Here is a 25,081-nt window from a genome sequence, read left to right as displayed (position 1 = left end):
CCTATTAAAAAACACTAGAAAGCATAGGAATAAATGGAATTTTTTTTTAAAATGATAAATAACATTTAAGACCATTAACATTTTCTGTAATGGAAATAAGCTTGAAGTCTTTCCAGTAACATCAGGAGTGAAACAAAAGTACCTATTATCGCCAGTATTATTCAGCTTTGTACTAGAAATATTAGCTTTAGCAATAAGAGAAGAAAAAGAAATTGAAGGAATTAGAATAGATAATGAGGAAGATAAAGTATTACTCTTTGCAGATGAGATAATATAGAGAATATTGGAGAATAAAATTTAAAACTACTTGAAGTAATTAACAGCTCTAACAAAGCTGTAGAATATAAAATAAATCCACATAAAATCATAAGCATTTTTATCTTTTACTGGCAAAGCTCAGCAGCAAGAGATAAAGAAATTCCATTTAAAAAGAATTGGAAACTCCAGGTATAGTTGAGCTGAAAGAATGTATCTACTTTAAATGACTCTAAGTCTCTGTCAAGGTCCAGATTTGTCCACATTTGTAAATGAGCAAGATACTGAAAGCATTTACAAATGTGGTAACTTAGCTACTACCAATAACCTTTGAGGGATTATGGAGAACAGCTGAAAAGCAAAATGTCTTTAATTTTCAAAAAGAAAAGTGTTTTTTGAAAACCTAACTAGGCAGCTTGAAACCAATTTCCAGCCAAAATTTTGGTCTGGATTATAAAGCATGGTTAGTGAGCTCTTAAAAAAAGATAGTCATTGCTGAGACAAATTATGCCCAAGCTAACCTCCTTTTCTTTTTTGATGAGGTTATTAAATTCTCTTGAAGGAAAGCTATGAAATATGTATCTGAATGTCAGGAAGTTATTTAGCAAAATCTTTCATGATATTCTTATGAACAAGATGGAGAAGTATGGACCAGATCATAAATAGTATAGGCAAGTCTTAATTTATAAATTTTATTCATAGTTGATTAATGAATTTTTGTCATCTGGAGGAAGATCTATAGTGCTAATGCAGTAAGACTTTGGCTTGATCCTTATCAATATTTTTATAAAAGATAATAGAAAAAGCAACACTAATGTGGAAAAGATAATTGATCTATCGCATGGTCATCAGAATACAAATAAAAATCCTAATAGGCTCAAACAGTGAGCTGAAACAAGATATAATGGACCAGATTGGAGGTTCAAAAGAAAAATCAATTGTATAAATATAGTTTTGGTTTCATTGTAAATCATATTAAAACAACAACAACAATCCAAAACATCCAAGACATGGATGCAGAGACACAGGATCTGGAGATGGAGTATCATGTTTGAGGAACAGCAAGGAAGCCAATGTAACAAAATCTTGGAGTGAATGGAAAGGAGAAAATATAGGAAGGGAGGCCAGTTTATAAGATTAAATCCAGAGGACTTTATCTTTAATTCTGGAAGGAAAGAAATAATTTTTAAAGCATTGACTGTGTAGCAGGTATTGTGCTAAGTCCTTTACAAATATTATTTCATTTGATTTTCATAACAACCCTGGGATAGGTACTGTTATTATTCCCATTATAGATTAATTGAAGCTTGAATAGACATAGGCTAAGTGCTGAAGGTCACACAGCCTAATAAATGTCTGAGGCTCAATTTGAACTTGGATCTTCTTGACTATAGGTCCAGTGCTTTATCCACTGCACCACATGGTTAGACCTTGTTTAAAAAAAAATACTGGCAGATGAGTAGAAGATGGACTGAAGTGGTAAGACATGAGGCAGGAAGATCAATTAGAAGCCTATTGCAATAGTCTAAGTGAAGGTGAATGGGGCCTATGCTAGGGTGTTCAGTGAGTGGAATGAAGGCATTTGGGTAAGTGATTCTGTGTATATAGAAACAAGATTTTTCAATTATTTGTATATATAAGGTTAGTGAGTGTGAGGAACTGAAAATTATATAAAGGGTGTAACCCTAAATGATATGGAAGGATGGTTATGCCCTCCCTATTAATAGAGGGATAGAGAAGAAGGTAGTCTATTTTGGACATGTTGAGTTTGAGATAACTATAAAACAGAGGAGATGGCAAACTCTATTAAAGGATGCAAAGAGTTGAGAAAGAGTGAGATAAGACACTTAGGTTTGGCAATTAAGAGATTACTTGTAACTTTGGAGAGGACAATTTCAATTGAATGATGCCATCAGGAGCCAGATATCTTCATTACTTGATGATATTTATCATTTGGAAAAAGCATTATGCTCTAGATCTAGAGTCTCAAATCTGTGTTGTTAGAGAATCTGGAACTAGAATGAGTGGAGATTGTGGAAAATCTAATTGTTTCCTACCAGGTAGAACTGTACTTAACCAGAATTTTGCTATTTTGAGGGGTAATCTAGTAGAGGTTGGCTTGGACTTTGATTGTCTATTGTTTTTATTAACATTCATTTCATAGATATTAGATTTTTTTAAAAAAGCATTCATGCCAAATGTTTATTAATGTTTTAGCATGGAGGGTGGAAGGAAACATCATCATTTCACTTTTCATTATTTTAAGTCTTTTGTTTCATAAGGTGCTGTTTATACCAATAAACACTACATGGCAAAGGGACAAGTATTCTGTTAAATGATTTTCAGTAATAGTTTTATATTCCTATAATTTCTATTTATGTACAACAAATCATCACTTCTTTGAGCCTTGATTTCTTCCTTTGTAAAATGAGGGAGATGGTGGTCTGTTTCAATTTTAAAATTTGCATCTCAGATTGAGAACCTCTTTACTTGCTTTCATTAAACATCACTAGAAGTTTTTTCTTTTGACACTATAGAATAGTAATTCCCATTTAAATTGAAATGAAAATGTTTGCTTAATTTGCTTCATGAAAATGTATACCTTTATTTAATACCACTCTGTTTTTGAAATGTTGATGTCAAATCAGAACTGATTAAAGTTATATTTACTTTAAAAGTGATCCTTGCTGTTGTGAATTTTGAGCATAGACATATGATTCATGGACCTGAATGTTACAGAAAAGTTGAGCCTTCTATCAAATAAACTCAAAAATTATAAATGGATTATTTGTGAGAACATTTTTTTTGAGTTCTATTTAATGCTCATCCCTTAAATTTACAAGGTTTTTTCTTTTCTATAAGGATTTATCCCATCATTACTAGATTACTGTTAGAATTGCAAAATTATTCTTCACATAATACCATATTTACTTATAAGTCTTAACATTTCTTTTTGTAGGGAGTCTTAAACTGGAGTTTGTGAACTTTACCAAAAAAAGAAAGGAAAAAAAAAAAACTCTTAAAATTTTCAGGGTAATTGGTTTTCTTTGGAATTTCTACATGTTTTGATTTTACTGGATTTTAAAAATTATTCTATGAAGAGTTCCATGGTTTTTTAGTAAATTAACAAAGGGAGTCTATGACACAAAAGGGGTATGAACCCCTGCTTTAGAGTTTATTAATTTTCTTGATTCCTTTATCAATGAGTTTTGTCTTTAAACTTCAAATAAAATTTTACCATGAAAACTAATTTTTTTTCTGTCCTATAATTAAGGAAAATGTATCAAATACCTAATTTATTAAGAATACTATGCTAGGTCCAGTAAAATAGGGATAATAGGCATGATAGGTGGCTTCAAAAGAGTTATAGTAGTATACAATTTAAACCTCCTTCCCATTTAAATAATTTTGAAGACCTTTTAAAATTGTCTTTAGACTTTTGATAAAAAATGCTTTGTTTTGCCAAGGTTTTTAGAAATACGTTAATTTAAGACATTTAAAACTGTCGGTGCTGTGTTCAGCTTAAAAGTTTCAAGGCCAAAATCTTATCTATTTAAACTAGGTTACACTACATATAAGTCCTTACTTGAAGTGTTACAGCTTAATTTCATTGGGACCTCTAGACATTTCTTAATGTTTCCTTCTAGGGCAATTTTGCAAATGTTCGATCTAGTGATTGAAAGTTAATTGTCTTTGTGACAACCAGTTTCCATTTGTTGTAGAGTGGGTGGTTAAGCATGCTGGTTGATGATTTGGAGCTGGTGATAATTAATGCTCCTTCAGTGGTAGGACTGCTAAATACTTTTCAGTAACATATGAATAAGATCAGAATGGAAAACATACAGTTAGCTGGCCCACTTGCCTGTAGCATTTCTCATTGGAAGGAGAAAGTAGAGTTCAGCAAGCAAGAGCAGCAGTCTGAGGAGAATTTTTGAGTTTGGCATTCTGAATTCTTGGAGCAGACAGTTTATTCATGTTTCTATAAAGCCGATACTTAGCAAGCTATACATAATAGAAATTCCCAAGCTTTTATATAGGTCCTTTTCTGTTATAAAAATTTTAAATAAATAATAAATAGTAAAACAAATCATGATTTTCGTGAAATTTTGTTTTCAGAAGTTATTTACATTTCTATTTTATATGGGTTATTATATACCATCTCATTAAAAATGTAGACGTGCATGTTTTTAATTATGGTCAAACTGATTTTTACTAGGAAATACTTAAAATGTAATATTAATGTAAATATTAAAATGTAATTTAAAATCTATATTCATATAGTATTAAAGTTGGTATTTAACTTTCGTGAATCTATGATTTTATTGGTTTGTGTACTTGATCTACTGATGAAGTTGATAATCTCTCTGTACCTTAATACATGGTTTTTATAACTTGTCTCCCACTCCTAAAAGGAGTTATGGTAATCCTTCAGCAAAAGACATGGAATCTCATACTCATAGTTTTTGTAGCTTAATAAAACATGCCACAATTTATGCTACATAGCCTTTGAGAACCTACTTTAACTTCTATGCCATGATATGGTATTGAAATAGAACTTTATTCAATGAATAAGGTTGCTAATTCAGAATCATTTAAAAATGAAAAGTGTAAAAGGCAGTATTCTTTAATAATGATTCACTTCAATGTACTAAAAATAGCTAGGTGTTACCTTACAAGTGATACAAATATATGCAAGCTTTCCACTTGTATTGATTTGTATATTTTTAATTAAACATTTTAAAAACTGATCTGTAAACACAAAGTAATGGTATTTAATTACACCAGAAATATTTTAAATTTTTGTTCAGCTTGTGAAGAATCATTGACTATTAGTTTCTGAACCAAAGGAATAACAAATTTTAAGACACTAATAGCAGAATGAGAATAAACTTGGTTTATCTGTAACTTATAGTTGCTCAAATTAATTTGAAATTTTGTTTTGTTTTACAGTTTGAATTATTTTACAGTCAGCATTTCAGTGGAAGGAAGCTTACATGGTTACATTATCTCTGTACAGGTAAAGTACAGATTATTTCTGGCATAACAAACTCACAGAATCTGTGTATTGAAAGGAACCTCAGAGGCCAATTAATCCAACCTGTACCTGAGTGTCTGTTACAACCTTCCCAAGTTGTACTACAAGCTTTATTTGAATTCCTCTGGAGAAAGAGGCATCCCATTCTCCTTTTGAATAATTCTGATTATTAAATTTTTCTTTACTACTAACCTGAATCTGGCTCTTTGAAACTTGTACCCATTGTTCTTAGCTCTACTCTGGAGACAAATCAAATAAGTCATATCCTTTTTCATGTGATAGTTCTGCAGATACTTAGCTTACGTTTCCCCTAAGTCTTCTATCATTGTACTAAACATGGCCACTTATTTCAAGATTCCCTGTTGCATTGTGATCTGTAGTCCCCTTACACCCCAGGTTATACTCTTCTGCACAGACTTCAGCAGGATATATGAATGGTTTTTGTTAAGAATTTTTCCTACATATTATCTTTGGCCACTTAATTGTACTTGTTTTTGGTTAATGTACTTTGGTTAATGTACTATTTACATTTGTAGAGTAACATTTTCATATCTGATAATAATATCCAACTTCTTCTTTCAATTATATTTTAAAATGTAATTCTTTTAATAAGCAAAAATCTATTTTCTCTCTTGCCCACAAAACAAATTCGTATGTTTTTCAGGTCCAGATATTTATATTTCAGTCAATATCTTCAATCCATCATGAGGGGTTTTCCCTTCAATCCTATGTCAGTTTGTCAGTGTTGAAATTGAAGTATAAATATAGTCAACAAGCATTTTAAAAATAATTACCACATACTAGACACTGAGCTAAACACGAGGGATACAAAGGAAGGCAAAATATAGCCTCAGCCTTTTGAGGACGGAGGAGGGACTGGCTCTGACTCCATCAGCGTCGGGAACTCCCTGCAGCAAAGCACACCCTCTGCAGCTTACCGCTTTAGAGGCTGGCCTGGATCAGTGATGTCAGCGTCCGGTAGTAGAGTGATACTAACCCATCGTAAGGGTGCCTGCTGTTCACTTAGAAAACCACACATTAATGTGTTTTGTAAAATATTTCCCAGTTACCTTTCAATCTGGCTCCAGCCACGTGGCAGGTATGTGTGTTTAACACCTGTGTCTGGCCTAGAGTGTAAATGGTTAAGTGACTTTCCCAAGCATTACCAGCCAGTAAATGGCAGAGGAGGCCAGCTCTCCCTACATTGTGCTACCTACCTTCCTGCGGCTTTGTGCAGGGACTTAACTTGTGGCCTTCCTGAAGCCTACAGAAAGGGTGCCGTTTCTGAATGTTCCACTAGGTGGCACTCTCCTGAAACTTACGAAATAGCTGAGCAGCTTCTCCACGTTTCCATATCTTACCTGCCTGCTTCCTGTGCCTGCTGGCTTCAGTCAGCAGGGAAGAAAAAGTATTCTTCAACGTGGAATATGTCATCAGTAGTTGTAGAGCTGTAACTACAGCGTTTCTCTAGGTCATGCTCAGCAGTCACCCAGTTCCTTTCTGTTTTAGCCACCCCATACATACAGTGAGCGGCCCCGTTGCTTAGCATACTCTGGTACCCCAGATGGCAGAACGGAGCAAGAACAGAAGGAAGCAGGCGAAGTACTCCCGGCTGCCCTGGCAGCCTTTCTGGGGGCAGGTAGTTTCTGAATGACCTCTGCCTACACGTCCTGGAAATGTGTCCCAGGCTCCAGCCCCAGTTCTCAGATGCTGTAGCAGGAAAGATTCGGGAGAACAGCAGAGGAAGCAGCCCTTCTTAGCCCCTCACCAGCTGTGCTGGGCTCCTGCCGCTGCCAGTACTCTCTGGTACACACAGATAATTTCACTGGATTTTGAATATAATCCACCAGGTCACTTCAGCAAGGTCAGGGATCACCCACGAGCACCTCCAGCAAGATTCAGATCTGGCTCTTTCAGATCCAGCAGTCTGCCCCCTGCTCCACGCGCCACCTGTACTCCCTCACACGTGGCAAAACTTTAACTTTTTTTTTTTAAATTATGCGCCATGTACCATTTCAGCTAAGTGATAACTAGAAAAAGTGATTGTGTCTTTCAAAATCATTGGTCGGCTCTTGCTAAAGTATATCTTCACGTAGGTGTTCAGTAAGTTGCGTTGGATTTGGTCTCACAGTACTAACTTATGGCAACCTGACAGGAGTATAAATGCCAATGTGAATTTGCTAAAATTTACCTGGACAAGCTTTGTGTTGGACACAGAAATACATTCTTTAACTTTTTAAGGAATGAATGCCTATAGGGATTATAGTTTTATTAGATATAATTACAGAAAGAGTGTAATCCAGATAATTACCATTACATCAAATTTTTCATCATTGATACTCAAATGACTATTTCCTTACTTTATTTGTAATTGAAGGAATACAGTTTATAATTTCAGTGATGCATTTCAAGTCCTTTTATTTTATCTTTCATTCACGAGGTTAGGTCTTCTCATTTGTGTAATACCTTGTGGAGTACACAGAGGACGGGATTACTGCTTATTGAGTGACCATTTAGTTGGCATTTCTCGTCTATGATTTCCCACAAGTTTAGTAGCCACAAGCATTAGTATGGTTTTATTTTTAATTTTAAATTTCATAATATATTTTTAACTCATCATTTTGATAATGGGAACTAAGACATAAAAAACTCAAGTTCCTGGCATTATGAATTTACATTTTGATTTTTATTTTCATTCCACATTTATTGAGCTATAGTCACGTGCAAAGATATTGTACTAAATGCTGTGATTGATACATTCTTATATTCTTATACTAAGTCAGTATTTAACATGCTAAAAATCCACGAGGAAATGTGAAAGAACAGAACTTCAACTCAAATAGCAATAAATTTACAGACTTATTTTGAGAAGTCACAAGGCATTGCATGGATAAATTCTGTAGTGATAAAAGCTTAAAGCAAAAATAAACCTCAGAAAGGTGAGTCCTTTTAAGCATTTTAGATAATAATCCAATAGAAGTTCAAAATTCATCAGACTTGCTTTTTGTACATAGTATCCTTTAATTGTGTTTTGTAACATAGTTCTAGACCAACAGCAATTTAGCTGTTGGTATGTGTTCTGAAAAATCTTTTCTTAGTTCAGTCTAATTTGCTTTTTACTCCCTCAAGTGTATTGTGGTTTGTTCTCCATGGTCTTTTTAGCACTCAAGGAAAGGGAAAAGCGCCTCAATATTCTCAATTTGCACCAGGTTTGTTCTTATTATGGACTTTAAGGCTTCTGGCTTAAATAGCTTTATTATAAAGAAAAATAGGAGAGAGCCGCAGACAGCTTTTAAGAGACTGAGAATAACATTGTGTTGGGCATCATCCATTAACTTGAAAGGGAAAGAGAGGAAAGAAAGAGAATATAGACTTCCTCTTTTCCTGTCATCGGATGTTACTGTGACTTTCCACTTATATATAACTAAATACATAATATCCATACTGGCATGGGGGGGAAGGGGGGAGTTTCAAACACGCAAACTGCAGATAGATTCATTCCATGACATTTATCCTAAAGTTAGTTCTTGTTTTGAACCACTTGGGGGCACTGGAACAATTTGTAATTTGGCAGTTTTTAAACCACAGGTGAGAGTGGTTTTTTTGTGACCTTAGCACATACTCCTGAGGCTAAATTGGTTCTAAAGTACTTGAGGCCATTCTAGGGTCCAAGAATTTTTTTTTTTTTTTTTTTTTTTTTGTGGACTCATCTAATCAATTGTAATCTATCTGTATTGATTAAGTGACTTTGCAATGAGTCAATACAAGCCCAGTATTGACCCTCCATAAGACCATAGATTTCAGAGATGTAGTTAGATATAGTCTTGTCCTAGGGCCTAATTTTATAAGTGAAGAAACTGAGGGCATAGATAATGGTGAAATAATTTGCTGAAGTTCACATAGAGGTTGTATTGGGATTTGAACTTGGGTGTTCTGACTCCAAATCCAATAATCTTCTCTTGTGAACCTCCTTTCTAGGTCACTAGAATTATAAGGACCAGTGGTACTTTGAGCTTATTTGAGTTCAGACATGTAGTCATAGAACATTGATAGCCTAAGAACCAGTCTGGGTCTTTAGGTTATAAGGGAAAAGGACTTAAGTAATATCCTGGCATGTTTATATTTTATCATTACCTTTTTTTTTCCTTTTCTCAAAATGAAAATCTTCAGATCAGATGATCAGAACTTGTATAATTCTTCCTGATGTTCAGGGTCCTCCCCAAATAACTGAGACCTCTAAAATTAGCAAGAGACTCTCATGGCCCCAGAAAACTCTCTAAACCTTTAAGTTATAGGACAATACTGATCTATGATAGAAGACAGGGTTTCTCTGTGACTCTGCATCTTTGAAATCATAGGTCTGGATCCTACTTATTTTTTCAAAGAAGTAATAATAAGAAAATCATCATTGATTTTAATGAGATGCCCTTGAACAATATTTTGAAACTCCTAAGGATAGCAATCTATATAAATTATTTGTTCATGTTAGAAAGCAAACTATATATCACAGGAAAAAAGTTTATTATTGCCATCTTAAGTGTGTTTTATGAATTACTTTGAACGACTGTCTTGGAATGTTTGATGCTGTCTACTATTTGATGACCATTGGGGAAAAAAAAATCTGATAGAACAACTTAGCCAAACATTTTTTCCCCTTTTTGAGGAGAAATTATGTAACTATAAATTATGATTTGGGACCACCTGATACTTCATAACAATGATTATTTTTATCCTAATTGCAGGTGAAGTTAAAATGAATTATTTGTCCAAACCCTATGTGGCCATGGTGACAACATACCAAATGGCAGTACTACTTGCTTTTAACAATAGCGAAACTGTCAGTTTCAAAGAACTTCATGACATTACACAGATGAATGAAAAGGAATTGGCAAAAACTATCAAATCATTACTTGATGTGAAAATGATTAACCATGATTCAGAAAAGGTATGTAATATGATAATAGAATAAATTATGAATCTAGATCACATTTGCCATTTATGTCTTTCTGGTTTTGTCATTTAAAAAAAACTGGAAAATTTGAATTACACACACGCACTCACATTAATTAGTATTTCTTCACAATGTTTTCATGAGTTTTATGCCATAAGACTTTAGTTTGGTCTCAAAATATTGATTAGCATTTGTACATTTCATTAATATATTCATTTTGCTTTGCATGCTGCTTTTTCTGTTATTTTATTGGTTCTGTTACAAAATTTATTAATTTGTATATTTTAGGTTCAGGCTTATTGCTTTAGCCAAGACAGCACATATAGGCATTCCTTTTTTTAGTTTGTAGAATAAAAGTCAATAACCAAAAAACATAGTTAGTAAGAGTGTTGTACTTGGACTCAAGAAGATAATGAATGAAAATTCTTGTTCATACATTTACTAGCTATGTAAAGCTAGGCAAATCATTTAATGAGCCTCGGTTTCTTCTTCTTTAAAGTGGGAATAATAATAGTATCTATCTTACAAGATTGTTGTCAGGATCAAATGAGATAATATATGTGAAGTACATTGTAAATTTTGAGGCTCTATATAAATGCTAGCTATTCTAGTTAATTAAATTTTATAGCTAATTTAGAGCATGACTAGAAATCTTCTATATATTTCAAATTTTGTGTACTTCTACTAAGTTTACTTTAGTACATCATAATTCATATCATCATAAGCAAAATGTTATTTAAATGAATTATATTTGGATTTAAAAGAAGTTCTATAAGAGAATTTATATAATTAGGATTTTTCACTAATTTATCTTTTTTGTAAGAAGAGTTTCTACTAAAGGACTACATGTATGTTTCATCATGTCATTGAGGTGCCCCAGGATTCCTAAAAACTATGTCATTTGAACACAAACTCTAGGCATATATAAATGCTGTAATGGTCTTGAGTATGGATCAAAATCAAAGATCATATAGTTTTTAGCCAAACATCTTCCTAGATAAGTTTGGAGAGATTTATCACTTGAAAGTTGGCCAACAAATGATAAATTTTGGAGCAAAACTTATTTGAAAAAACTATTCTCTAAAGCATCTCAGGGTTGCAATTTATATATAAGTACCCACCCTGGTATATAATAAATTTACATTATAGGCCAACTTAAAATTTGTATTTCTAAGGAAATAGATTGTTATATGACAAAGAGAGATGAAGGAAAACTAGAATATTCAAATAACTTAAAAGAAATTTAAATTGATAGTGTAGCCTGAGACATCTTCCCCCTCAGAAAGTAAATCTAAGTTTAGTATGATTGTGTCTCATAGATTGGGAGGAAACACAATACAGGTATTCTATTTATGATAAAATTAAAAGCTAAAAAATTAATTTTCCCCCTTGATATATTTTACTGAGGTCCCTAATATTATGATGAAAAGTTATATCAGCTAATTATGGATTTATATATAATACATATTGTGTAATTAGAATTTTCTATAATCGTGCAGAAAAATGATACTTTACAACTTTAATGTATTATCAAATATTCTATACTACTTGAAATAAAATCAAGTTGTTTCTTTTAAAGTGTTTCATTATTACTAATGCCTTGGAATTATATACAAGTGTGGATTTTTGTTTGCATATTAAACATTTTACTATAATTCCAACAGTATAGCTTGGTAGCATTTCTAGACTCTTAATGAGAAAACTCCATCTGCATATGCTTTTTTTTTTTCATTTTGGTAAAAGTTTTGCCACATCAACTTGACTTTCGTGGACTTTAAAGGACAATTGGCATTCTTAAGCTGGTTTAATCACTTTCATCTGAGAAGAACTGGCTTGCTTCTGCACTTAACCTGTTGGAAAAATGTGATGGCTATCACCAGTGAAAGGGATAGAGCATGAAGGAAAAATTCACTATGAGAAGATAAATTAAAATAGAAGGTGGTATTGAGTGCTTATGGGAATATTAGTACACCTACATAGTAGTGATTATTATTTTTAGATGTTAATTTATTATAATTATTTTTAGCATTTTTATGCAGCATTCACAACATTTGTGAAAATAAAAGTTTCAATCCTTGCTATTTGATGGTTTATGTATATCAAGTGCCTAAAAATATCTTCTACCCAAAATCTAAACATTGCTTTTAAATTCAGTAAAAGTAAAATGAGAGAATCAGCTGAGGGGAAAATGAGTTTTAAATTAATTTATTAAGGTATCTTGGATTATTTAGTTTTAACTTTTTTAAAATTTATATTTGTCAAATCCCTTAAATTGACATGTAAACCCAAGAAAGAATAAACTAGTTTGTTAAATTAAATAAGTGAAATAGAATTGTTAACTAAAAAGTTAAATAAATTTAATTTAGTGCTTGGTTATTATGTTGAATTTTTATAATTATTTTTACCATGATTGTTACATGATGATATTATTTATGAATACATATAAATAAATTACTTTCTAACTACAGGAAGACATAGATGCAGACTCTTCTTTTTCATTAAATATGAACTTCAGCAGTAAAAGAACAAAATTTAAAATTACAACATCAATGCAAAAAGACACACCACAGGCAAGTATTTCTTTTTAACTTTTCTCAACTTATCTATTAATGTTGACTTTAGCAAATGAAAACATAAATCATAATGTATAACTTTTTGTATTTATAATTTTAAATTGATGATATGTTAAGCGCATCCTTTCGATATAATCTATCATTATTAGCCTTGTAATTTAAGCTATAAGTGAAATATAGTAGTTCTCTCTTTTGGTAATATAGTTTCAGAAAATATTGTCTGAAATAAATGGCAAGATCTTTTTTTTAACCTTAAGAAATGATTAGTTTTTCTATACACTCGACAAACTTGAAAGTTTTGGAAGAGTAATTGCATAATTCATCTTCTTTGTCTCTTAATCTATGTGTTATGACTCAAAAAAGAGTTGCCACCTTTTATGTTATAAGAATGCTCTTTAATCTGGAGTTTAAAAAAAAATCTTTTTGCTTTAGATAAAATCATTTTCTTGAATTACCCTATGTAAATGAAATCCTATTGTTTAGGCCCCGAAGACTATAAAGATGACATTTTTTTTCCACTCCAATGATTCTTGACATGTAGCTCATAAATAACATCTCCAAACTGTTCAATGTGTTTGTGAGGTGTTCATGAGATGGTAAAAGCTTGCCTTTACCATCACTTCTAGAGTGAGCAGGTCCTCATTTATTATGTGGCTGCAAGGAAATAAAATTCTATTGTTAAAGATGAGTGCTTCTGAAAGCCAAGGACCTGCTTTGGGATTGTGATGGAACTGTCAGGGGGTCTTAGAGTCAAACCCTCGCTACTGACATAGGCAGGTAGTGTAGTGGTTAGAACACTGGAGCTGTAGTCCAGAAGATCTGATTTCAAATCCTGCCTCTGACATTTACTAGCTGTTACCTTAGTGTTAGTCATCCAACTCTTTCTCAGCCTCAGTTTCCTTTTCTAGAATGGGGATAATAATACCAACCCATAAAATAGAGGTACAATTATCTATCTCATTAGCTATCTCTCAGAGTTTTTGTAAAGATAAAATGAGATATTTATAATGTGCTTTGCAACCTTAAAGCACCATATAAATGCTAGTTCTTATTATCAACAACAGCATTAATAGCATCATTTCTGGGAGCCAGCCTTAATCCCCATTAAAATGTAAATTCCTTGAGGGTAGGAACTGTTTTTACCTTTCTTTGAATCTGAAGTGCTTAGTACAATGACTGGCACATAGTAAGTGCTTAATAAATGCTTGTTGATTTAATTCTTCCCTTTCTTCATGAGTCACAACATGCCCTACTTTGGGAGAGAGTTGTAAAAGAGATATATGTGGTGTGATGTTCTGATGTTTTGCCTGTTTTAGTGGGAAAAGAGAGACTAGGGTGTGATGAGCATTTTTTAGAGCTACACCCATTTCTCCCTATATTCAGCTTCTATCCTAGTTGAGCATCTCTTACCTCTCACTAGGATTATTCTGTCTGCTTCTTGATTTGCCTCCATTTTTTCAGATGCTTCCCTCTCCAACACTTCCTCCATACAGCTGTTTCTAAAATACAGGTTGGACATTATCCCTCCATCTGTAATTTTCAGGAGTTCTTTGTTGCCTCTGGGATAAATTTTAGACTCAAGTCTGACATTTAAAGTCCTCCACAAAGATTTCCACCTGCATTTCCATTCTTATTTTATATTAGCCTCCTTTCCATTCTCTCCATTATAGTTAAGCTGTCATGCTAACTATTCTTCATAACATTTCATTATTTGCCTTTCTATCTTTCTCTACAAGTGGTCTTCCTTGTACAAGAACACTACCTTTTCATTTCTATTGTAATGCTGGAGAAACTGAGGCAAGATAGAGATTAGAGAGTTTTAAGTATTTTATTAATTGGAGAGTATAATTGATTGGACTTCAGAACTCTTTGTCTCAAAGTATGCAGTGACGAATGTGAGAATCCCAAGTCTTTTTATATCTTCTTTGAACAAAGAAAGAAAAGAGCAGGAAGTTTTTTTTGTTTTTGTTTTTGTTTTTTTACAGAACCATTTGATTCTGTCAGGATGGGGGGAAGCTATAAATTCTTACTAGAAGCTAGAGTCAGGATGTTTGAATAAATAGAAGTAAAGATGTCAATGAGGTATCTGGGATAGTCTTATCTTTTGGAATATTTTAGGGGGGTAGCGCCATAAATTCTTGAGGACAGAAGGACTTAGGAGCCAGGAAGTCTGATCTCCCCCTCATCTTGAGTCTCACATTGACAATTTATAACCTTAGAGCAAATGGTTCTCAGTCTTAATGGACCAGAGAGGTGTTTTACAACTAAGGAGATTGAGGCAGAACAGTTAAGGAAACTGAGTTAGAACAATTCAGGGAAACTCAGGACAATAAGGGAAACTAGTGCAGGGAAACTGAGGTAGAGCAGCTCAAGGAGACTGTGGCATAACATTATCTTATAGAATCTCTGTATCCATTCAAAGAAGAATTTCGATTTCCCATGAGACTTTTTCTAATCTCTACCCCATTCCCCCCTCTTTCCTCCTATCATGAACATTTTCTCTCTTGAAATTACTTTGGATTTACTTATTTACATACATGTTGTATCCCTCCAATTGAATGTAAGCTCCTTGAGGTCAACGACTATTTCATTTTCATGATTTTATTCCCAGTATAGTATCACATAGCATGTGCTCAATAAATATTTTTTTAATTAAAGTGAATTGTATGGGGCCACCAGCAAGGAGTTAGAAAATGATTCATCTGTGTGATAAAATAATGTACCCATTTTCTATAGGCAGTGTATTTAAGAAAGTATTGTTTGAAAAAGAGGAAATGGAGCCTAGAACATGCTATGTTCACTTTTTTTTTTCCTTTTTTTTTTCCCTCTTAGGGTTTTCCCCTTTTGTTCTGATTTTTTCTCTCCCATCATGTTTCATACAGAAATATGTATTTAAAAAATTAATGTACATGGATAAGCAGAAGAAAAAATTTTAATGTAAAAAAATTGTTTTAAATGTAATGGGGCAAAATATTAAATAAACGAATGAATGAATGAATGCATGAATGCATGCATGCCCCAAAAAGTGTGTGACTAAAAAGAGGAAAAATTTTGTAGTGACTAGGTGGCTATTCTTGAAGTCAGAAGACCTAGGTTCAAGTTCTGCCCTGACACATGCAGTGGACAGGACACTTACCTTTTCAATGCACAGACATACTTACACTGAGTTACATGAATTACAATGTTAAATAGGAATCTTTTCACACTGTTAAATTCGTTATACTGGTACTTCCTATTGTCTCTATTTTCTACCCCAAAAGAAAAAAAAAAATCCCATTAACAACTCTCAAGCTTGAACTCTGGGAATTAATTTTTGATATGTTTTATTTTCTGTAACCAGAGAATATGGCATTGATAATTTTGAGAAGCATGAAGTAACTTCAGTATTATTCATTAATTTAAATTTTGAGTTTTGAATTAAAGTTAAATATAAGTTGAAATATTTACTGGATTTATATCTATATCAACATATCTTTTCCTGATGACAGGAGATGGAACAGACCAGAAGTGCTGTAGATGAAGACAGGAAAATGTACCTCCAAGCTGCTATAGTCCGCATCATGAAAGCTCGAAAAGTGTTGCGGCATAATGCTCTTATTCAGGAGGTAAAGAAAAATGGAAGTTTAGAATAAAAGATTGTTGTAATATGCCAAATTCATTTTCACTAATTGCTTGGCTACAGTATAATATGACAGATTCTGTTAGGTTTTCTTCTCTAAAATTAGCTATTTGTCTCAGTAGTATCATGAAATGGTTCTTTATGAGAATAATTATTTTTGTCCACATATATTGACATGCTTATTCTGAATAATCAAGATTAGCTTTGCTAATGGTCCTTGGTCTCACCAAATTATATTGCACGGTTCTTTTTGTCTGAGTAATTATTTAAGGAGGATTAACCTCAAAAAGCACATTATACTAAGCCAAGTGCCAGATTTTTGTGATGGTCATTAATAGTTTTTAATCCCACTTATCTCTTCCATCTAATTAATTTTTCATTGGGTTTCTTTTTCTTAATATCAGAGTAAGAAAATATGCATTCATATTTATTTTTGTTTTATTTACATGAAATTTAATGTAGAATAAATTTCAGATTGGTTTAAATATCTGCCTAGAGGTTAGCAATTTTTCTTAACTAGCGTCTCAGAGTTACTAAGACTATGTTACTCATAACTAAAATGGGAACCATATAGAAGATGGGGCCATCCACTTCCATTATATTACCTCTTAAACTTAAACCAAGCTAGTTATTTATGTAACAGGGTATTAAAAATTGGTTAATCTTTGTGATATTCATTTCTGAGGTAGATAAAAATAATGATTATTTGAAAATAAAGTGAGTTTTTTATTAGAAACTGAGATTTTAATAAAATAAATATTAAACATTTGAGACACTGTATGTTAATATGGTTAATTACTTAACACTGACTTCAAACCTCATTCTTCCGTAGGTTATTAGTCAGTCAAGAGCTCGGTTTAACCCAAGCATTAGCATGATCAAGAAGTGCATTGAAGTTCTGATAGACAAACAGTACATTGAAAGAAGCCAAGCATCAGCAGATGAATACAGCTATGTGGCGTGATGACGCCAGCTGCCCTGCAGGTGTGCTTTTAAGAAGATCATAACAGTCACTATTTGGTGTGTTCCTGTGGGAAGAAGCAGGCTTGTGCCTCCATAATTGGTCACTTGGCAGCCCCTGTTTTTCTGCTGTTTACAACATCACCAGTGCCACGTCATGAGCGTCAATGAAAATGCCTATAGATATTTCAAGCTCATGTCATTATGACATTTCTTAAAACTTTACTAAATGAATGAGTGAAGTATTGCTGAAATGTGGAAATTTGGTTGGGTACCATGCTTTTTTTTTCCTCCCTCACGTTTGCAGTTGATGTGTTTTTTTTAATGTATCTTAAAGGACATAAAGTAAAAACCTAAATATTGTAATATGACAGATAACCTAATAATTGTATCTACATTAAAATGACAAACATGATATTGCTGCTTGTCGAATAAAAAAAAATAAAGAAATGGAATGCCTTTTTATGTTGATGACTGCCAGGTTAATTATGGATTGAATATATAAATGCCCATGACCCTTCAGAGTATTTAAAATAATATCATTATATTTAAATTATTTAGCTCATTTCTACTATAAGTTCAGACTATCAATAAGAAGAAATCTCAGATTTCCAATTCATAGGTGTTAAATAAAGTATGTATTTTGTTTTAATTGATTAGAACACTTACGAAAAACATTTGGTGAAGTTAATTGTTATTAAATATGTATGTGTTATATAAAATATGCATGCATTTGTAAACTATTTTTAGAATCAGAATTAGGCTCTGAATTAAGGGGGTATAATCTCATCAGGAGGATCTGGTGATGTCTTAAATCACAGAACCAAAGCTTGAGTGGTTTTAGGTGCTCACCACAATGTGGCAGAAACAGATTCCATTTGTTCAAGCACTTTTGTGTTCATAAAGATCAATATTAGCACAAATCCATACTTTCCATTTATTTTGCTTTCCTTTTTATCTTTTATTCTCCTCAGCTGCTTAATGTTCTTACCACCTATATTTTCCTTTAACACTTCAGTGGCTTAAGTTCAGTTTCATATTTCATGGGTGTGTTTAGAATACGTGACATACAGAGCCTTTTCATTTTCCAGTATGCTGCGTCATGTTTTAATACCAGATACTACTTCTATGTCAAGACATGAATTTTAGTCTTCCTATATGGATTTTGTTTATTGCATGTAGTGACTAACAATTACATTGAAATTCTGAAGCATTTTGAGTATATGCATTTCATTTTTAGGAGTTAGTATCTAAAGATTAAAATAGGCTATGTATATTAATTTTTTGGTGAATAGGTATATTTTTAAATTCATACATCTGTGGTATAATTACTATTTTGTTACTAGTCTGCTCAAAAGACTTCTTAAATTATTTTGATATACTTTTTAAAGCTTACACTTTGCAGTCTTCTTCAATAGATTTTAATTTTACACTTTAGAAATATCCCAGCTTCCTCCAGCAGAAAAAAAAGACAAATTAGGTATTGATATTTATTCATTCTTATAATTAAAGACCATCATTGTTTACCAAGATAAGTCATTGACTAGTTTTTCTAAACTGATTTCTCTAACATTGTTTTATTTTTAGCTTAGAATCACAGAACTGGAAAAAAAAAACTTATTATTTTATCTAACCCACCTCTCATTCTATAGAGGAAACTCATTTTACATTAGGAAACTGAAACCTAGAGCAATGAAATGATTTTGTTGATACCAAGCCATGAGTAAATGATAATTTCAGGATTAGAACTCAGTTCTTCACTCCTAGTCCACTACTGTCTTCAACACATCACATTTACTTGTTGAATTACATGTTATTATTTTTTTTAACATTAAATATTGTACTGGTACAAAGTGTCATAGAAAAAAAGGTAAATGGAAAAATAAATATTTAGAAATCATGCAAAATCTGTTCTAATGTAGAGAAATGTTTGGCAAAATTTTCGTCATCTTTTCTTCTATATTGAGACGTGTCATGTTGGATATAGTGCTGGACCATGAGTTCAAAATCAGTCTCAAAGTCTTACTACCTTTGTGACTCCAGGCAAATCATTTATTCTCTGCCTCAGTTTTCTCAGCTATAAAATGAAGATAATAATAACCATCTACTTCACAAGATTGTTGTGAAAATCAAAGGAGATAATATTTGTAAAGTGCTTAGTACAGAGCTTACCATATAGTAGGTGCTTAATAAAGGCTTATTCCTTTCCCTCACATTTCTTTGCCCAGGCTGGCATGAAGCAAGTATATCTTGAATGAACGTTACTCAAGAAGTTAGGGAGAAATGAGCTAGATAAGTTAAGAGCAATGCTTAGAATTAATTTCAGGACCACACCCTTCCCCAAGGAAAATAAAGGTAAGAGTTGCAACCTTGTCAAATTGGGTTAGGCAACTGAAGTCATCATTGGCAGATGGGTATGAAATATAGTTCAGTGCAATAACCTGACTGCTACCAAATCTGAGTGGCACTGTTGTGTAACTCCAGAAAAGATGATGAACACAGAATGGAAGGAAAAGGATTTTAAAGAATTGAGGTGCAATCTCAATAGGTTTTTTGTTGATAATGAGGAAATTAATATGTATGTTTTCTAGCCAGACACCATCTGGCTTTTATAAGCAAATAATTTATTTTGAATTTTTTGTAATGATATTTTCACTGTTATTAGAGTTGCTCTTTTACTTTAGGTTTTGAGTATTTTATAAAACTGCTTAATGTAAACCAAAAACAGGCATTTTAATTTAATGACAACTTCCCATGTGTTGGCTTTTATGGGCATTTTTTTTCTGATGCTGTGGAATTGCCACTTCAAGAAATTCAATTTTTAAATGCTATATATCTATTAATCATGATATCTGCTATAATAATGTCTTTTGTTGAATATTGTGCAAGTTCAGATTTTTAGCATGTCTATTTCCTCAATAGTATTTTTGTTTTAGCTACTACTCTGAAGAATATTTGTTGGATTAATTTTAAATGAGGAAAAATATATGATTTATAGATTTTTAGAAAAAATGTGATTGCTGAATTGCTGTTGGGATCTTTGAGGAATCATAGGGAATAGGAAAAATATGAAACTGAAAACTGTCAAGCAACTCCATTTCAAAAAGGAAAAGAAGATGGGTACTTTATAATCCACTGAGCTTGTTTTCTAGACTTTCATACTTTGGGTAGAAATTAGACTGGATAGCATCTGAGTTCTCCCACCCCAACGTTCTATGAATCTATGATTCTGATTTGCTATTTGTAATTTATTATTGTCCTCAGATCATGAGCTTTACAAGAACATATCAAGACCTTAATTTTTCAAGTTAAGAAACTAATTCACCGAAATGTTAAAAATTCCTTGACCCAGTTCATTCATGTTAATAAGTGTTTGACAGCATAATGCTGTATGTTTGATTTTTTAAAATAGAGTATAAATTAAGTTTTTGTGAATATGTGCTGTTCAGCAGTATGAATTCTAAAAGTAAGCTTGCTTTATTGACATTCAACAGTTTAAAAATTTTGGGAGTTCTTTTGTAAGCAATGCAGAGCTTGCTGAGTCATTTTTTCCCTTGTATTTATACATAAAGTATTTATAAAAATTCTCAGTTGGATATGTAGGAAAGACTTGAAGAGGGTCTTAAGACAATGTTAGGATTTATTCCTAGAAGGTTAATACAAATTAATCTCTAAATAGGAAAGAACCTATGGCAGTGATAACTACCAATTGTTAAATCCATATAAGAATTAAAAGGAAATGAAATAGGCAATATCTTTGTGGGTATTTTAGTCTAAGGGTGAAGATTCATTAATGTGGGAGTCATTGTTAGGAAACTGATAGGGGAATTGATTGATTTTTAGATCCTAATGTATTTCAGTTGTCAAGGGAAACTTGGCTCAGGTCCTTGTTCTTCCTTATGATTTGAGAACTAAGAACCTGTTTCCAGTGCCTACATAACAATAGTAAATTTGACATGTAAGGGAGGTGAACATTGAGCCAACTCCATATCCCTTAAGACTCATTTTTATGAAGCATCAAGAAAGCAGTTGTTTTAGTTGGACTTAAACTTCCAAGGCAGTCTAGCTGTGAACTATAGTGATTCTTCATTCCATTTACAAAGGATGCTACACTTGTAAGCACATAATATGGAAAATCAGAATCTTAAAATCAAGGACTTTGGTTGAGCTAGTCCTAACAAAAAATGAACTATAAAACTCTTCAACTAAAAGTTCTTTTTTAAGCTCTCATGTCAGTGAATTCTCCTTCCCCAATCAAGTAGAAACATTTTCATGTTCACTATTGTAGAGTTCCATAAAATCATCTCATGCTTCTATTTAGGTCACTGGAAGCATATTCAATAATTGTATACTTTGCTCCAAAGTCCTTTTGTCTTCAAGTGTTTCACCCCACAAATAGTCATCCTGGAAATGCCATGCAACAGATTTAGAGTAAATTATTTTTTTTAATTCTTTTTTTTGTTTGTTTTTTTTTTTTTATAGCTTTTTATTTACAAGCTATATGTATGGGTAATTTTTCTAGAGTAAATGATGATCAAATACATGATAGAAGTTAAATATTTCTGTGGAAGAATAAGATATAATAATGTGCATTTTCATTCCATAGACTCAAGAATGTAAATGTTAGGTTTAAAAGGGAACTAAAACAGGCTATAGGAAAGAACTTGAATAAGAAAGGTGATTCTTCTCACTGATTGTTATATCTTTACAGTTATTGTAGTTGAGGAACCATAGTCTGGACTTATAAGTTAGCAACCTGTGAATTGGTTTTATGATAGAACTTGTAGGTCATTGATTTTATCATATATCATCATATGTCATATACCTGATACCATTGTCCTTTTTGGGATTAGAAGGAAAAAGTATGAGAACTATCTGCAACATGCCTTAATTGACTATTTGAAGGAGGGGTTAACTATGCATGTTCTCTTGGATGGAAGGAAAACATCATGGCCCTTGGCAACTTACAGAGCAGGACTATAGCATTCCCTGAGTCACCTGGCAGAACAAGGAAATGTTAAATTCCAAATCCCCTGAACAATATTTTTCTGTATTCATACTGAATGAAAGCAGTAGCTCTGGGGTCTGAGGATCTAAGTTCAAGTCCTAATTCTGCTAATTTCCTGTGTTTATGACAATGTAGTCGTTTAATCTTATATACCTCAATATTTTTATGTGTTAAATAAAAGATTTGGACTAGAAGGTCTCTGAAGTTGCTTCAAGTTGTAGATCTATGACTTTAATTCTATGACTTATGGAAAATGTCTTTCCTTTTTTAATAGAGCCTTGATTTATCTTTCTTTTTGATCTTTTGAGACTTTTCCCTCCTGATTTTAGTTCTACAAAGTTTACACTATTTCAAATGTGTTCCATATTCAGCACTTTGTGCTTTTTTGTAGGTAGGATGTTAATTAATCTAAATGCTCTGAGCTTAAATATTGTTATGCACAAAATGAGGGCATTGGACTATTTGGTTTCTGAACTCCCACCTCTAGTCCTATGATTCTTGAAAGCATATAAGAAATCACAGAGTTCCTGCAGCAGCTAAAGGCCATTGGGAAGTTCATTTTATATGGTTTTTCTGGGTCTTTTAGGGAAGAAAAGATAAGCATTGTAAAAACATAAGCAAAGAACTACTTTGAGCTAAAACAAAACAGGTTTAGCATAAACCATACATAGCATTTAGCCAGAAGGGGAAAATGATGCAACAAAACTACTCGGACAAGAAAAGAGATTGAATTGCAAAATCCTTGCTTTTAGCAGCATTTAGCAGTTCTTGCAGTAATTGGAAGTAATAATGCATGCTTTTCTTATTTGAGACAAAATGAACATTATTCTAAGTGACAGTTCTTGTCATTTTAGCAGTGGTATAATAGTAATAGTAATAGTAATAGCTAACAATTCAACATTACTCAAGTTTATGCCAATATTTCTTCATAAGATTCAGATAAAGTATGCTCTTAAATATTATTTTCAAAGAGAAAATTAAAAAAAAACCCATAAACCAGAGTCAGTGTATTTACAGACACAATATTGTTATAACTGGTTGTCACAGTTGGATATAGTTCCACACAGGATTCCTGTGTGGACTTGATTAGCATCGATCTGTTCTATGACCATAGATCTCACCTCTAATTTTGCCCAGCTAACTAAATAGGATTAGTTTTTATTTTAATTATCCTAAAAATGCATGCCATTGGTCTCAAAGAGCACTAGGAGAGCAAAGGCAAATCTGTTACTTTTGCTGTCCTGATTGCATGCATATATACTGGTACATGAAAAAGTAAATAAAATATAGAATATATAAATAATTTTCTGTTATTTTTAGAGTACATTGAATCAAATATTATAATCATTAAATTATGTTTGCTAGCTTGTTGCAAAAGCCTTCTGAGAAAGGTTATCTGTATTGTTCCTATTCTACAATTAGGAAGCACTACTGATGATCTTGTCTGTTATTTAAAAAAAAAAAAAGGGGGGGGGGGCCCTTCTACTTGGCAATAACAATTCTGTACAAAGAAATCACAATATCTTGCCCTTTCAACAAGATAGAGATTAAAAATGAGCAGAGGATCCTTGAGGTCACTAACCTCAGCAAGTTGCTCAACAGCCAGTCCTATGAACCTTCATACACTCTGACTCTCACCCTTTAGAACATAGGGTAACCACATCCTCCTGGGTACATAAGTGAGACTGTGTGTAATCTGTGTCTATGCCATCCCTCAGTCTGACACTTTTGATAGTTTTTGTTTTTAATTATTATATCAGTCTATTTTTTTTATTTCTTTGATTCTCCTTAACTATATTCTTTCCTCATCATTATCTCTTGGTGATGAATTTGTTTCCATCAATAACTTGATCTGTCAATCACCTGTTGACTTTTATGCAGGGTTTAATGATGTGAAATATGGGACTTAATCCTCTTGAAGTTTAAGTGACATTATTCATTCTCTCTTACCCGTATATTGATACATCTCTATATTGTTCCTAGTATTTACTGCATCTTTGTCATTTTTCTATACAGGCAGTGCCAAAAAAGAGTTGACTTCTATAAAGCATAACCAACTAAGGACATTATGTTTAATCATGATGAAATGCAGATATATTACTTTAAGGTAAACATTTACTTTTAAAAGATTGAATTATATGATTTTTAAAAAATAATTTCCAGATGCCAAAACTTAAGGTGTCCAACCTATAATAATTCAGAAAGAGGCAAATAGAAAGGTGACCAACATATAAGTATCTGAAGTCATAGTTGAACTCAGATTTTCCTGTTTAGAGGCCCAACAGCTTCCTGGAATAAAACAAAAAGTGTTCAAATTTGCAGTGCTAATTGAATACTGCACTTCTAAGTTGTCATTCCATCCTCAAGCAGAAAAATCCAACAAGGTCAGGGAAAATAAATCATTTTGGAAAGGTACATTTAGAGGTTGATCTTATTGAAGTCACTGCCATAGTATTACACAAACATTTCTTAGTGTCAGAATTCTGGTCTAGATGGACTATGATTCCAAATTTGTGTAGCATTTTTTATACCTTTGCTTCCTCATCCTCTATATTCCTCTTCCTAGAAACCTTACTACTATTCTAGACACATAATAGAATACCAAATAAATCCCTAAGGGAGTATTTCAGTCCTAGGCAAACTCCATCTCTTGCCTTCCAGTTATATCTCTGTCCTCTCA

General features: G+C 32.6%; 1 protein-coding gene across 4 annotated transcripts in view; it reads left to right on the top strand.

Annotated features, from left to right (window-relative positions):
* CUL2 (cullin 2) overlaps nucleotides 1-17,843 on the top strand; it is a 97,597-nt gene extending 79,754 nt beyond the window's left edge. For all 4 annotated transcript variants that reach the window (XM_074267095.1, XM_074267094.1, XM_074267097.1 and 1 more), the window contains 5 exons: nucleotides 5,206-5,272; nucleotides 10,033-10,235; nucleotides 12,710-12,811; nucleotides 16,303-16,419; nucleotides 17,266-17,843. In XM_074267095.1, coding sequence (XP_074123196.1) covers nucleotides 5,206-5,272; nucleotides 10,033-10,235; nucleotides 12,710-12,811; nucleotides 16,303-16,419; nucleotides 17,266-17,397 — 621 coding nt within the window. In that variant the 3' untranslated portion in view covers nucleotides 17,398-17,843. The remainder of the gene's footprint in view (nucleotides 1-5,205; nucleotides 5,273-10,032; nucleotides 10,236-12,709; nucleotides 12,812-16,302; nucleotides 16,420-17,265) is intronic.
* Nucleotides 17,844-25,081: the final 7,238 nt, after the last annotated feature.

The sequence above is a fragment of the Sminthopsis crassicaudata genome, chromosome 5 (genome assembly GCF_048593235.1).
Source record: "Sminthopsis crassicaudata isolate SCR6 chromosome 5, ASM4859323v1, whole genome shotgun sequence".
Classification (NCBI taxonomy): domain Eukaryota; kingdom Metazoa; phylum Chordata; class Mammalia; order Dasyuromorphia; family Dasyuridae; genus Sminthopsis; species Sminthopsis crassicaudata.
The sequence above is the reverse complement of the archived record's forward strand: the minus strand, read 5'-3'. Positions and strand labels throughout refer to the sequence as shown.